This window comes from Camelus bactrianus, chromosome 15, assembly GCF_048773025.1.
Source record: "Camelus bactrianus isolate YW-2024 breed Bactrian camel chromosome 15, ASM4877302v1, whole genome shotgun sequence".
Taxonomy (NCBI): Eukaryota; Metazoa; Chordata; class Mammalia; order Artiodactyla; family Camelidae; genus Camelus; species Camelus bactrianus.
Window position 1 is genome coordinate 65,143,624 of NC_133553.1, and position 15,789 is coordinate 65,159,412.

General features: G+C 57.5%; 1 protein-coding gene across 22 annotated transcripts in view; it reads left to right on the forward strand.

Moving 5' to 3' along the window:
- The window catches only part of DYSF (dysferlin), a 201,772-nt gene that overhangs the window by 118,329 nt on the left and 67,654 nt on the right, over positions 1–15,789 (forward strand). For all 22 annotated transcript variants that reach the window (XM_010963692.3, XM_010963697.3, XM_010963698.3 and 19 more), the window contains 5 exons: positions 2,397–2,490; positions 3,010–3,087; positions 10,860–11,041; positions 13,613–13,753; positions 14,510–14,539. In XM_010963692.3, the coding sequence (XP_010961994.1) occupies positions 2,397–2,490; positions 3,010–3,087; positions 10,860–11,041; positions 13,613–13,753; positions 14,510–14,539 (525 nt within the window). The remainder of the gene's footprint in view (positions 1–2,396; positions 2,491–3,009; positions 3,088–10,859; positions 11,042–13,612; positions 13,754–14,509; positions 14,540–15,789) is intronic.

Here is a 15,789-nt window from a genome sequence, read left to right on the forward strand (position 1 = left end):
GAACCCAGGACGCCCAGGGCTCACACCTGCCGGGAGGGAGGGTTTCAGACACAGGCCTTTGGGTTCTTCCCTGTCTGTAGTATGACGTCCCTCCCTGTTACCCTGCTCTCCTGGTGTGTGTGTGTGTGTGTGTGTGTGTGTGTGTGTGTGTGTGTGTGTGTGTGTGTGTGTGTGTGTTGGTGGGGGGCAGGGAGAGATTGATTGCTCGACTGACTGATTTTGATTTCTGCCCAGGGCTGTGGCTGAAATGTCCACTTTTCCAGCTCCTGGAATAATTTTGAACAAATATGGGATATAGAAAGACCACCCCTGCGCACAATGACCAACTTCATAGCTTATGATCTGCTCCCCAGCTCTGTGCCTTATTTTTCTCGTAAGAACATTAATAGCAAATCTATTGAACATTTACGGTGGTGCCAGGTAGTGTGCTAACACAGCGTGTAATTTATCTCCTTTACGGTCACAGCGACTCTCTGAGATGGATACTGTAGATTTGTCCCAAATTTACAGAGAGACTTGTTCAGAGAGGTTAAGCAACCTGCCCAAAGTCACACAGCCAGTAAATGGCAGTGCCAGAATTGGACCCCAAGAAATCGGATTCTAGAGCTTGTGTTGAAGTTGTGGCCGAAGGAAAAGGGGTCACTGTATCTCCCTGTCAAAAATAGGGTGTGCTGTGGTGGGAGCCAGAACCCTCCTGGTTGTCATAAGACCTTGATGGGTCCCCTGGGAGAGCAGACGAAGATGTCTTTCCCGTGCATGTGTTTTATGGGCCCTATTGTGAATGGGGCAGAGGATGACCCGGCCCACCTGTAGGATGCATTTCCTTGTGGACCCAGAGTGACCGGGGCAGGCCTTCCCTGGGTGTCCTAAGATGGGCTGAGATGTGGAGGATGGGCACTTCTGGCTGGGGGACAGCAGGAGCTTGCAATGGGGGCAGGTGTGAGTCTGGGCTAGCTTTGCAGAGTGTGGGTTTAAGGGAAGTGAGCCTGGGTATTGGATGGGGAAGATGGGGCAGGTCACTGGGGGTCTGACCGGGACCCTTAAGGAGGTGAGAGCCACGGAAGGATTCAGGCCAGGAGCCAAGTGCTGACAGTGGGTAATGTGGCTGATTCTGGCCCTGGGTGTGGACAGATCAGAAGCTGGGGGGCAAGCACCCAGGGAGGCTTCTTGGACCTCTCAGGCTGGGCCCTGAGAGGAGGAGCATGTAGGTGGGGGAGCAGCTTGTATTTGGAGGCATGGATGGATGGTGTAGCTGCAGGGTCTGGGGAGAGGTCGAGGTTCCTGGAAACGAATGCAGGTGGAGGTCAGGTGGCCCAGCAGAACGGCCTCGGGGAGTGGCTACTCTGGGTGGGCTTGCGCAGGGTGAAAAGGCCATGGGAAGCTGGGGTTTTCTTTCAAGGGTGTGCGTGCTTGTGTGCTGGGAGGAGAGACTGGGCAGGGGACCGGGGCAGGGGACAGCGCCGGGAGAGGTGAGAGGGAGTGCAGAGGGAGCGGACGGCACGGAAAGGCTGTCCAGCTCTCCAGTCCCTCTGCTGGGCTCCTGGCCTTGGGAGGCTGGCAGAGCTGATGGCACAGAAGCCAAGTCTGGGAGGCTGGGCTGCGGTGTGACTGGCACTTTTCCTATTTTGGTTGGGGCCTTGATCCCTGCGGGGTCTCTGAGTCCCCCAGACGGTGCAGCCCAATGAGGGGCTGCGGTGTGGCAGAGGTGGTGGTAGAGGGGTGCACTACATCGGGGGGTGGGCCTCTGTCCAGGGAAGGTGGGCTATGGTCCAGTGGTTAGAGCCCAGCACTAATGAGGGCGAGTTGAGGGGACTGACCGTCTAGCTTTATGCACATCTTCTGAGCTCCAGTGTAGACCCACCCCGTCTCCGCTCCTGTCCTTAGCCTGAGGCTTCCTCAGATCATCAGCACGTGGGAGCTGGTGGGAGCCGTGGAGGATGCAGGGCCGCCCCTCCCTGGAGCTGGGGGCCCAGATAAGTGCCTGCATGTCTCTGGCATCAGCGCTGTGTCCAGACGTGTGAACAGAGATGCTGGATGGGGCCCTCCAGACTCTGGCTCCCCTTAGCCCATCACCTGAGGCAGATACCCGGATTCCACCCCAGAGAGCCATTAAGTCCTGCCTTCTATCAAACTCTAACCTCTTGGGCTGGGACAACTCAAAATCCCGTTCTGGCCTGTCTGGTCACCACTGGAGAGGGAGAAGAATTTCCCTGTGGACTTGACATTGGGGTCTGGGGGCACTGTCGGAGAGGACACGCTCCCCTAGTGAAATCAGAGCTTCCGGCAGGCGAGGAGCTCTGTCTAAAGGACCCCAGGACCTGACTCCCTGAGCCAGTCTCCGGGCCCCTCCCAGGCTCTGGGGTTGGGATCTGCTGTGACCAGCTCTGTGTCTCCAGGGCGGCGTGGTGGACGACAGAAGTGACGATTCCACGTCCGTCTCCACCTTGAGCTTTGGCGTGAACAGACCCACGATTTCGTGCATCTTCGACTGTAAGTGACATTGTTTGGAGCGTCTACAGGGGTGACATGGGTGCGTAACCGTGAGTTTCTGTTTGTGTGGGTCACATGGTCAGGTGTGCATGTGGGGGCTGTGGAGATCTGAGCCCATGCTTTTTTGGTGGGTCGGTGTCTTTTTGGGGTGTGTGTGTGGGCGTGTGCACGTGCGGGTTCGTTCATATGTGGTGTGTGTGTCAACTCTAATCCTGAAACCCGGCATTGTGGCCGCCTCCATCATCTGTTGGCCCCTCCTCCCCTTCCCCCTCCTCTGCACCCCTGCCCCCCAACTCTCGCCAGGTCCACGGACATGTCACTCGGGCATCACCCTTTGGGCTGAGGTCTACTCTTAGGATCCTGAGAGCAGCTAACTCCCACAGTGTGACACGTGTCATTCCTATCGCCCAGCCCCTCTGTCCGCTGCCCTTCCTAGGGGCACACTCCATCCTCCCCTCTAGCCCTGGCTTGTAATCATGCCCAGCCCCTCACTTGGCCTCTGTTTCTTCCTCGGTGCAGATGGGAACCGCTACCATCTGCGTTGCTACATGTACCAGGCCCGGGATCTGCCTGCGATGGACAAGGACTCTTTTTCCGGTAGGTGGGGGGAGGGAGGAGAGCCAGGGATCGGGGACTGAGACCTGGGTGTGGAGTTCCCTTTAGACCACAGGGAACGCGGCCCGGGCTCCTCCCGTGGCGGGGGTGGGGGTGGGGCTGTGTTTGCTGGGTTTGTGGAGGTGGGTGCTGCTGTCAGGGTTGCGGTGGCCTCCTGGTTGTCAGGTGGCCTGCTTGACCCCTCTGCAGGGTTTGGCTTTCCTGACCATCCATCCCCTGCTCCTGAAAGTCCCTCTGGCCCTGTCCCGGGACCACCCCTAGCCCAGTCTCCTGCAGCTTCCTGTTGCCCCACCTGCTCCTTTTCGGATGCTTCACTGCCCTCTAAACCTGATGGTCCCAAGAGTTCTGTGTGTGTTCTCTTCTCTGGGCACGGGGTCCCCCCCACCAACCCAGTAAACACTCACGTCAGGGAAGCTTCCAGGCCTTTAGTTCCTCAGAGCCCCTCATGTCCAGCCACACTTTAGGTGTTTCCCCCTGAAAGCCTCAGAGGCACCTTAGTCCATCCTGTCCAAGCTGAATTCCGTGTGACCGCCGCCCCCACCCAGATCCAGGCCTCCCCTTCATTTGCTACCTTGGTGCTGGCGTCACATCCACACGCCTCTCTTACCTGTCAGGGTGGGAACAGTCAGGTGCCCAGCTCTGTTGATTCTGCTCCTGAATCTCTCTCGGAGGTGGTTCCCTTCTCTTCAGCAGCATAGCTGCTGTCCCGCACTGGCTTTGCCTCTTTTGTCTCAACACCCTGTCGTCTCCTGGCCTCCCTGCGACCTTCCACACTGCCCCCGACAGATCTGGTCACGTCACCCCGATTTCAAACATAGACACCGACAGATGGATCCCCAGCTCTTTAGCCTGGCAGGCATCTCCTCTGCGATCTGACCCCTGTGGACCTCACCAGTTTTATCTTTCCCTAATTCTTCTCTATCCGCTAGCTCTGGCCCCACCCACTTCTGTCAATGTTTATCTAGTTCCTCTACATTTCTGGCCTTTGCACTCAGTGTTCTCTCTGCCTAGAGTGCATTCCCTCCATATTTTTAATCCAGTGAACTCCTACTCAGCCTTCAAGACCCAGCCCAGATGCCCTCTGACTCTTCCCCAAGCCGCACTGGTTGTTCCTTCCCCAGGACTTGGCCAGGACCTCGCCAGCACCTCTCTCAGAGCCCTTACCCACTGCATAGATGGATTGCCACCTCTCTCTGCCATGTTCGTCCCAGCATGACTCTGAGCTCCCCCAGGAAGGGGCCTTGAGTTACCCCTTAGCCTACAGCACTTGATGTCTAAAAGCTAACACTGAGGGCTCACCAAGAGCCCAGGTGTTTTGCTGATGTTATTGCATATAACCCTTATGAAGTGGGCACGTGACACCCCCATTTTACAGATGAAGAAACTGAGGCTCAGCTAGGTTAACTAAATTGCTTAAGTTAAAATAGCTGACAAGTGACAGACCCCCCTCCAAATGCTTGCTACTTAGTTGAGTAGAACTGAGTTCTTCTAGGAGAGTGACTTCCTGTTCACAGAATGGAGCACAGCTCACAGCCATCTACCTGTCCTTTCCCGGCCCCGCTTCCCCCCACGTGGGGGACCACTCTGATTTCTCTCCCCAGCAGCCGTGCTTCCCCACCTTCCTCTCCTCTCTGTGACCTTTCTCCAGCCCCATGCAGCCAGGTGCAGGATGGGTGGAGCAATTTCTCCTCCGTGCTTGGGGTTCAGGGTGCCTAGAGCGCCCTCTACAACACATGTGCGAAACCAGCACAGAGGGATTGGCAGGGCGCTGGGGGATGCAGATACCTGCAGCTGCAGCTTCCTGGGAACCTTTGCCAGGTTGCTTTCTGACCATCAGAACGTACCCTGAGGAAAAGAGAAGTGCCCTAATTCATGACTTTGCTTCCTCTTCCTTCAGGGGAGGATGTGAGAGATGGGGCTGCAGGCGGTGGGGCTGCGTGGGGACGGGGTGAAGTGGGGTATAGGTGGAGGGCCCCTTGTCCTCCCTGCTGGTGGATGACCCTGCAAGAGGGAGTGCCACCCAGGGACCCGCACATCTGGGTACAGCAGGCAGGGTCAACCTGGTACTGGCCTGCAGGAGACGTCACACTTTCCACCCTAGCTCCACCCCCTCCCCCAAATAAACATCCCTTGAGCTTTGAGGGCACTGCCCAGGGCTTCCTCAGAGGCCACTGGCTTCTGAATGAAAGGCCTGATTGAGCAGCTGCTGGAAAGGAAAACAGCAGCCAACACGGGTGAACCTATAAAACCCAGAGTGTTTATTTTCACTCCCAAACCCTAAACCAAAGCAGTTTCTCCCCTGGAACTGACCCTGGGGTGGCTGGCGGCTGGAGGCTGTGCATGGCCACCGGCTGGCATTTCTCAGAGGAAACTCCTGTGTGAATCAGGAACGTTTGGGGCCAGAGGAGGGTCCAGCCCAGAGTCTGCCCCTCATATCATCTTCCAGCCTGCCTGCTGGCGTCTGGGGCGCAGCAGGCTCCCCTTGGCGAGCGCTCTGACCTGTGGTGTCTGTGCTTTCCCGCCGGTGGGGGGGGTCCCATAGCCCCGGGCCATGCTCTCTGCTTGTCCCTTGTGTGGTGGGCCTTGGGGCTGCTCCAGGGCCGGGGCTGCGCCTCCTTCCTTCTTCTTGGCAGAGGGCGTGGGGCCCAGGAAACACTTGTTGGATAACACTGAACTCGGCCTGGACGGGAGGCTTGTGGAGATGGTGCCATGCAGGTTGCCTGAGGCTTTGGCCTCGGGTGGGGTTTGAGCGGAGGACCAGCATCAATTCTCTGGGCCACTGGAAGGGCGTGTGTGGCCTGTGCTTGTGTGGTTATGAGTGCGTGTGGCCTGCGTAGTGATTAGGTATGAAAAATGTGAACCAACGCTGAATTCAAAGGATTTCTCTTACATTGGAATAGGGTTGCCGCTGCTGGGTGAGTCCCTGGGGGACACACTGGGTCTGCCCTGAACAGAAAAGGTAGGGTTCCAGAGAACTCAGCAGTCACATGTCCTCAACGCCATACCTAACGGGCAGCACTGGGTCTCCAGACAGCTGTCGGAGCTGTTACTCTTCACTGCAGACCAATATTCCTCAAAGAGGATCAGGGGAGGAAGCTGTCTCCTTTGTCAAGCTGTACCCCAGGGAAGTCTGCTCTGCCCCTTCCCCCAGCTGGGAACCGCTGGTGTGGTTTATGCTTATAGCGCTGGACTTAGATGGAGGAGCCCTGGGGCAGCTCGCATTCCAGGGGATGGCCCTGAGCTCCAGGCACCCAGAGACTCCTCTTTGAGGGTCTCACGGGTCAGTGGGCTCAGAGGCCTGACTTAGCCAACCAGGCAAGGGAGAGAAGGCAAGTAGGTCAAAGGCTCAGTTATCAACCTCTGGGCGTGGAGTATCCATCTGCCAAGAAAGCAGAAGGTCCTGTGCCCTCTGTGCTGGCCTCATGGTTCCTGGGAGGTCAAAGCCGTGTGCTCGTTGGGTGGTCCTGAGGGGGGTTGCTGCCCGGCCAGGCCACAGTGAGGTCACCCAGACTCTGTGCTGAGTGGGGCTGGGGAGTCCTTGCTTGCGGGCTTCCCCTGTCTGGACTCTGGTCGTGGCCCACCCCCTCTGTGGAAGCACAGCTTTCTGTGAAGGTTGGCTCTGGCTGGGGTAGTTCTCCTGATGAGCTTAAGCGGCTGCTTTCCAAAGTGCATTGGAGGCTTGTGAAACGCTCCACTTAAAAAGGGTTCCCGAGCGAGAGAGAGTGGGGAACAGCGCACACTTAGCGATTTGCAAGATTTACAATGGACGGTGGCGCTGAGAGGCTCTGAGGGGGCTGCAGCACGGGAGCCTGTTGGACTTGGGTAAGCGTTCATTGCTTCCCCAGAGAACCCGCACGTTTTGGGAAACACTGATCTGCAGGATTCGGTCCAGCTTGCTCAGCATGAATCCAGGACCGTTTGCGATCGGCCCGGCTCCCCCTCCCCGCTCTGTCCCTGCAGCCTGGGGGCGCTCCCTTCCCCGCCTCGGACAGACTAGCCTTTCCCTGAGTGGTCTTGGCTGCCTTGGCCCGTGTTGCGCTGGGTGCCTGGACACCCCTTTTCCTTGGTTACCTCCTTATTCTTGAGACTCAGGGTAGGAGACCTCCTTTGGGAGGACGGACTGGACGCCTCCAGACTCCATGGGGTACTCCCACCCCGGCGCCTTGTACCCTCCGTTGTGAAGCTGTGCATCGCTTGGTACCATAGCTGTTGTTTGGTTACCGTTTCCAACCAGCAGTCCTGATCTTAGGAGCCCAGACCACGTCTCATGCATCTTCACGTTCCCCGCGCTGTGTTTACTCCCCACACGCTGGTCAGTCAGAAACTGTGTATTGAAGGGGTGACGGGTTCCAAATAATGCCAGAGTGAGTATCTTTGTTCATACAGCTTTTTGGTTAATTTGGATGATTCCCAGGAATATGGGAAACAGGGTGTAAACAGTTTTATGTTTTTCAGGGCATCCTGCCCAGTTGCCTTCCTGAAGGGTTGCCGAATTGCTTTCAGCAATAAAGAAGGGTACCTATTTTGTCAAATATTTGCCAACACTGGGTTTTATAAAATTGTTTAATTTTTTCTTAATTTTATAAGAAAAATATTCCTGTATTGTAGTTTTGGATTTGCATTGCCTTGATTACTAGCAGTCTACTCCACCCTGTCTTAAGGGTCCTTTTCCTGTGAGCGTGGTGTGTAGAAGGAACACTGGCCCGGGAGTCAGGGAGTCGGGTCCCAGGCATGTGTGAACGTGGGCTGGTGACTTGGTCTTTGCAAAGCTCCCTCTTCTGACAAGTGGGATGATGCTGCCTGCCCTGCCCCTGGTGGCCTGAGCTGTTGATGGGACGGTGCATGAGGGAAGCTTAGTGTATTGTGACTGAAGAAGGGTCCTCCTTGGAGCTCCTGGGAAGTCTGAGCAGCAGAGATCGGGCACCGGGCTGCAGGTCCAGCAGTCACCTGCCCGGAGCCTCTCGTGGTGATGGGTCTGATGGAACCCTTGCGTGGAGCTCCCAGGGCAGCCTGTGGTCCTCAGAGAGCTCCAACCCAGCTTCAGCCCCGGGGGTGCTCTGTACGGCTTGGCAGGTGAGGCCGGAGGGCCGATCCTGGCCCTCTCCTGCGGGAGTGGTCCTGGGAAGAGCCAGGCCCTCCCAGCTCCTCCCCCCTTCCCAGGGATCTGCCTCTCCCTCCTCTTGGCTTTCCTGGAAGAGACATGTGTCCGTGTGTCCATCCGTCTGGCTTCCCTTCATCTGACCACCTTGCTTCAGCAACACCCCGCCCCCCTTGTTTCTCTTTTTCTGAGGGGCTGGGCCTTGTGCGGGGAGAGGCCGGGCCCCAGCACACAGTAGCTCAGTGTCTGAGCCCCCAGGCCTCCAGGCCTGCTCCTTACAATGCCTTTGTTGTGTGTTTTTCCCTCCCCTGGGCGGGCGGGGCGCGCGTGTGGGTCTGGGTGAGTTTTGTTTGAAAGCCGCCCCCTCCCTTCCCCCCGTGCTGAGCTCATTGCCTGCACTGATGGGGCTGCTGGAAGGAGCCGGCCGGCTGGGGGGGGGGTGGCGTGGGGGGTGCTGCCAACAGCAATACGGCGTGCACGGCCGCCACAATGTGCAATTGTGATCTTTGTGTAAACGTGTTCAGTCTGGGACCCGCGTGCTTATAAAAATAAAGCTTTGGGAAGCACAGGGGGCGGGAACAAAAGGGGCTTTTTCGCTGGCTCTCTAATATGGTTTTATTTATCGGAACGCGCCCTCTCTCCCTTACTGGAACTGGGGAGAGGTTCTCTGCCGAGCTTGGAACTGATGGTATCACAGCCAGACGGTTTCATTAAGTGCACAGACGCCGCTGGGCCGTGCCAGGGGCAGGAGGGGAAAGGCTTGGGCCGGCCTGGTGCATGGCAAGGGGGCTCCCCATGCCAGGGAGGCCCTCACCAGGTGGGGTGGCAGGATGTGGTGGGCATGTCTCTCTTGCCCCTTCTTCTGCCGACGGCCTCCCATTGACCTCTTCTACCTCTGGGATCAGGTTCAAAATCCATTTCCTGCAGGAAACCCTCCAGGATTGACCCCACTGTGCTTTTGCGCCTGAAGGCGAACAAGCTGGTCCTAGCCTGGTACCTGCTTTCCATTAGCCAAACCCAGCATTTGTTCAGCCAGTGAGTGCCCATAATTTCTGCCTCCTAACTTAGATCCCCTCTCACCCTTAAAACTAGCTCCTAGGGCAACAGCCAGAATCTTGGACCCTCCCCCTGACCCCATCCCTCAATGGGAGGCCTCCCATTGCCCACCCCAACTTGTCCACCTCTTTGATGGTTGCTCTCTGTCACCTCCTGTACAGTGGCCATGGCATGCTGCTTGGTCTCCTTCTGGCCAGAGAGCCTGGCCTGCTTCCCCACTCCCCAGGACTGCAGTTGGACATCCTAGCTCTAGATCTCTGGTGCTGAGACCCTCCTGAGGTCACATGGTGGCTTCCCTGGCGGGGCACAGAGGATACAAGGTGCTGTGGGTTGGAAAAGATGCCAAAGGTATAGGGCACATCATAGGGCATTTGGGCTCAGCCCTCCCAGACTTCTAGTATCCAGCTGCCAGCCTCTTAAATCCCCAGGTTTCCCTGTCTGCATGCCCTCAGCATCTGGCACTTGGAGTCTTACAAAATGGCGGCAGACTGGACTCTGCCCCCTAAGGAGAGCAGCAGAGGAGCCCCCTCCTCCAAGCCCTTTGCTTCTGTCCCAGATTGCACGCACTCTGTCTCTTAGGACCTTCTCTTGTGCTGGTTTCCAAGTGTAGCCTCAAAAGGCAGCACTGGCGGCACCTGGGAGCCCCCCGCCCAGAGTCAATGAATGAGTCTCTGAGGTCGGCGCCCAGCTGTCTCTCTCAGCCTTCCAGGCAATTCTGCTGCGTGCTCACATTTGGGAACCTCTGCTTTAGAATCTTCTCTAGTGACACCTTGGGACCAGGCAGGGGAAATGACCGGTGGGTGGGTCTCCAGCCAGCATGACTGGGGCTGGCAGGCTGGAAAGGAGTTTTGGGGTGGCAGGGAGCTGCAGAGATCTTAGGGTTCCCCTCACACCACTCACCACTAAACAGCCCTGTATCCACTGGCTTCACTCTAGCACCTGTGCGCATCTAAGCCCCCACTGTCTCTGCCTGAACCCTTACAGAAGCTTCATAACTGGTCTCCTTGCACCCATTTATGTCCACGTGTTCTCCATGTGGCAGCTGGGGTGAGCTTGCTGAAATGCAGACCCAGGCGTGCCCGTCTGATGGCACCAACGTCTCTCTCTGCTGTCCCTTCAGCAAGACAGCCGGGTCTCTCTCATGCGCCACTGCACCTTATGTCTCTTCTTCAAGGAACTGATCAAAATTGTGATTTTATGTTTGTGTAGATTACAGTTTTGCTTGGCCCCGAGCACCTAGCCGGTAGCCTGGCATGCAGAAGGCACTCAATACATGCTTGTTGGATGAATGAATGAATGAATGTACCATCCAGGCTTCCTCCAGCTGGACTTTTGCCCCCAGCAGCCAGCCCAGGAAGGAGCCCAGGGGAAGCTCTCTGGATCTCTGTGCCTGTTCTCCTGGACCTTGGCCCCCAATCCCTGCCTGTGGTGACCCACAAACTGGCCTCATGGAGGGCAGGGAGAGCCCCTGGGAATGGGCGCCAGCCTGGACATTGTGGCTTCCAAGAGTCAGTCAAAGCTCTGCTCCAGCTTTGTGGCCACATGACTCTCACAGTGTCTGCTGTATCTTGTCTCCTCTCCCTGCACCCGGCCCACCCAGATCCCTACGCAATCGTCTCCTTCCTGCACCAGAGCCAGAAGACGGTGGTGGCGAAGAATACCCTGAACCCCACCTGGGACCAGACGCTCATCTTCTACGAGATCGAGATCTTCGGCGAGCTGGCCAGCATCGCTGAGCAGCCGCCCAGCATCGTGGTGGAGCTGTATGACCATGACACCTACGTGAGTCTGCCTGTCCGCCATCCTCCCTCGTCCCCTCACCGCCCACCCTCTCCAGGGCCTAGGTGGGATGCTGCTGTGAGGGCCGGGTCCCCAGCCAGAGGGGTGCGCTCTGAGGCTGGGACGATGGCCTCGCCCCTGACCCCACAGGCTACAGAGGGGTGAAAACTATTTTAGAGTCATTAAAAATGAATTGCTAGCACGTGTGCTGTGCCCACGGCAGAGAGAGGGGACAGATCTGGAAAGGGCGCTTGGCTGTGTGTTGGGAGCCTGGTGATTTTCTGCTTTAACTGGCGTATAAGATCCCAGGTTGGTCCCTTCTCCCCATCAGAGGGCTGCGTTGACTCCATGACAGTTATCAAGCACTTGTGTACTGGGCTGAGGGGCCCCTCACGTGGGGTTCCCAGTCCAGGTGGGAGCCGAGGCTCACCCTCGGCTCACAGAGCAGGGAATCCTTCAAGGGGTCAGCACATTTCATTTCTGAGCACCATGTGGCTCTATGGCCGGGGGAGGGGGGGCCTCCCGGCAGAGCGGTCCCACAGAACTGCCCGCTGCGCTGGTGGTAAGGCTCCCGGAGGGAGGGAGTTGTGGGCTGGAAAGTGAGGCGGGTTGTGGGAAGACCCAGGCCCTGATGGAAGTGTGAGCTCCGGCTGCTGAATGAGGCAGAGGGGTGTTAGTGCAGCACAGGAGCTAGTGGGAGATGGGAGCAGGGTAGGCAGGTTGGGAAGGAGGGAAGAGGAGGAGGCCGGGGGAGCGGGGGAGGGATGGGGTCAGAGCAGCAGTCTGAAAAGGAGAGGTGTCGGCCCAGGGGTATGTGGCCCTGGGGTACGTATGTGGCCAAGCAGCCCTGTCTGGGTTGGGGGTGGGGGTGGCAGTGGCTGAAAAGGAGAGGGCAGGGCTTCAAAGATGTCTCCAGAAAGAGTTGTCATGACCAGATGAGCGGTGCCCTGGGAGGATGTGGACCAGGGGAAGGAAGGCCATGCTGATTAGAGCTGGCAGTGGACCAGAGAGGCTGACCTGGGAGCTCTGCCCTTAGAAGGAAAAGCTGGCCCCATGGGGCACAAGCAGATGGAGGAGGAGTGCACTGGGGGCTCTCGGGGGAAGAGCACAGGGCCTGGTGCCTTCGGGGAGGCGGCTGTGGGAGGTGGGAGGACCAGGAGGGCGCCGGCCCGGGGACTTAGCGGAAGCAGGTGCAATGCTGGCGCAGGGCGGGCAGGAGGCTGGCAGGACGGTCTCTCTCTTCCAATAGCACCTCACCTCCTCTTTTAAAAATGTTAGTCTCTCCCCTTTGGGCCAGTGCCCAGGAGGGATCCCAGGAGAGAAAGGCCCGGCCGGGTTCCCTGGGGAGAACGGAGGCTTTGTTCACTGGGTCTGTACCTGTTGGCCAATATGTGTTGCCCTGAGCTCCTGCTGTCCTGGCTGCCCGGGCTTTGCAAGGGCTCCTCTTTCCCAGCTCCTCCATGACCCAGGGACTGAAGGGCGACGCTGGGCCCAAAGGAGCCTCCAGACCCCTCCCAGTGCTGTGGCTGGTGCCCGCTCTGAGTGGTCCATGCTGGACTGCCACCCGCTGGTGTGAGCATTTATGCAGAAGCTGGTGGCCACTCAAGAATGGTTCTTGGTGATGTCCCCAGCAGTGATGTGACTGCAGGTAGGGGTGCCTGCCAGTCCTGCCCTGGGTTTCCACAGGAGTGCCCTGGGCCAGGCACCAGGGCTTGTGATGGCTGTGAAGCCACCTGGCTGAGACCCAGGTTCTGTCTGCAGCCCCTGCCCTTGGGGAAGCTAACCACAAGGCCAGAGTTCACAAGCCAGCAAGGTCAAAGGGACCCACATCAGAGGGCCTAGCTTGGGCAGAGCTGTGGGAGGTGGCTGGGAAGAGTAAAGGGCAGTATGGCTGGGGGAAATGGCCTGGGTCAAGGTCAGGGGGTGAGAGGCCAGCTGAGGCCAGCAGGCTGGAGTAAAAGCCATGTGGGGAGGGAATGAGGCAGGAGAGGTGAGCAGGCTCCAGTGAGAGGGCCTTCCGTGCCAGGAAGGGGGTTTGAACTCTTATCCTCCAGGCAGTGTGGAGCCGTGGAAGGAGCAAAGGAATGATAAGATGAAAACATTGTTTTAACAAGAGTCATTTAATTTGATGAGCATGATCAGCCTTCCCATGTGGAAACTTAGTGGGTGGGGGATTTAAATGTGAAATGAACAGGAGATACAGAAGCCCTGGGAAGATGTCAAGCACCTGTACGGCTGAGGCATTGAAGAAAAGCTAGGAGGCTGTCACTGTTGTCTCTGGTGGGCTCAGCGCTTGATTAAATTAAAGCAAGGTGAACGGTAGTTGGACATACAGAGGGACTTCCGGACCATCAGTGAGAATTCAAATCTAGCAACAGTTGCAAGAGACCACTCACATGCTTCCCTTGCATCCTGCTTAGGGAGTCAGAGCTTACCACCCCGCACCAGGGGCTTCCCTGAGTTCTGCGGTCCTTCCAAGGTCAGGGGGCCAGATGCAGGTCTGGTGATTGCTCTGAGGCCGCCAGAACCCCAGGCTGGGGGACGCTGACTCTTCCTTCTCCACACCCCATCTAGGGTGCAGATGAGTTTATGGGACGCTGCATCTGTCAGCCAAGCCTGGAACGGATGCCCCGGCTGGCCTGGTTCCCGCTGACGAGGGGCAACCAGCCGGCAGGTGAGCTGCTGGCCTCTTTTGAGCTCATCCAGAGAGAGAAGGTGAGGCTGGTCCACATCCCGACCCAGGAGGCCTGGGCAGGGAGGAGGGTGGGGGTCACAGGCAGGGGATGGTTTGATGGAGGGGACGGGCCTTTGAATTATTCTTCTTCCCCTGCCAAGGGCTTGCACTTTGTGAGGGTCACTGAAGGGCCACCTCTGAATGTTAGGCCTCCTGCCAGCAATGGTTTTGCCCATCTTTTCTGAACTCCAAATCAGGACACGATCTAACATTGGGGCAGAAAGTTGAAATCTGAGCTGTTAAAATGTCTGAGTCCTCTGGCCATTTGGATGTATTTTTCCCTGGGTCACACCCTGACGTGGTTTCTGGGAGGACTGCTGGTTTGGGCTTAATTGTCATGGAGGAGGGGAGTCCAGGCCAGGTCACGGCAGGACCTCCGTTCTAGTGCTGGCTGTGCCGAGGCCTGGCTGTGCGACCCTGAGCTGGCCACTTCCCTGCTGTAGCGCAGGGGGGTTTGGGTTTGGGTTAGAGCCAGACCGTCAGACTTGCTCTTAGTGTGATGGGAACCCTAATATGTGAGCCGGATGGAAGTGAGGCCACTCCGGCTCTCCGGAGGGGACACAGCATGGCACCCGCCCAAGGACTAGTCTGTAAGTCCCTAGGCTGTCTGATCACTGACATATTCCATGATGTTAATTTTGTGGTTAGAGATGTGTGTGCCTGGCCAGGGCAGAAAGGAGGGTGGTGGGGCCTTGGGTGACAAGCACCTAACCTAAGCTCTATTTTCTCCACCCTAGCCGGCCATCCACCACATTCCTGGTTTTGAGGTAGGTCTTTTGCTGCTTCTTTTTTTTTTTTTTTGTGGGGGAGAGGGAGGTAATTAGGCTTATTTATTGAACCCAGGACCTTGTGCATGCTAGGCATGCGCTCTACCCCCTGAGCTACACCCTCCCTCCCCTCCTTACCTTTGCTTCTTCAAACTCACCGTCAGCCTCCCTGTGTTTGCAGCCCCCTCCCGGGCTAGGAAGGGCAGCAGACACATACCACCACCATCCTGCCTTCAAGCCGAGGAGGAGTGGGTCAGGGGCACAGGGGCAGGGTGAGTGGGGCTGGGGTCCCTGCCCAGCCCAGGTTTTCCCGCCCTTCTTCCCTGAGAAGTTCAAGGATCACAGACTCAGACTGAAGGACCTCGTGGTCACCCAGCCCAGTGGCTCTCAACAGGGCAGCATGTTGGACTCCCTTGGGCAGCTTTAAAAATCACTAAGGCTCAGGCCCCACCCAGACCATAAGAAACCTGATCTTTCGGGGTGTGGCCCAGGTGTTGGTATCTTTCAAAACTGCCCCGGGATCTAAATGTGCAGCGCTGGCTGAGAACCATCCACCTAGGCCAGTGGTTCTCAGTGTGGCAGCCCCTAGGGTATTGTTAGAAACGCCAGTCTTGGGTCCCACGTCAAGTCTCCTGAAGCAACCTGGGTATTAATGAGCCCTCCAGGAGATTCCCACGCTAATTTCAGGAGTTCGGATGTGGACCGTAGTTCCCAACTTGGTGTTCCCACCAAGATCCAGTTTTCTTTCCTCTGCTAGTGACAGAGGCTTTGTTCCCTCCTCCCTGCTCCCCTGCCTCCTCCTGGGGGGTCATGGTAGGAAAATGTAAATCTTTTACTGGTACCCAGGCTACTTCGATTCAGGAAATACTCTTCTCAGCCACTCTCCGCTGCAGCTTTGAGAAGCAGTCGTTTGGGCTCTGTTTGGATGCCTCCTCCCTTGTGAGGCGGCCCATGCAGTTTGCAGACAGTTCTTACCATGCAAACCCTGCTTGCCCCCTGCACCCACCCACCCTCTGCTTCTCCTCCCACCCCTCCTGGTCTCTCTCCCTCTGCTGTCCAGTCCAAGCTCCTGCTCTCAGGTCTCCCAGCCCCGGGGCGTCCAGGTTGCTTCTCCTTGGTTCTCCGGGTCCACGTGCTCCAGGCCCGTGTGCTTCCTGGGGTTGCTGCATGGGGGCCCGGACCCTCGCAGCACCTGTCTGTCCGTCTCCTTTCTCCTGTCACTTCCAGGGACGCGTGGGCTCTAGGCTTAT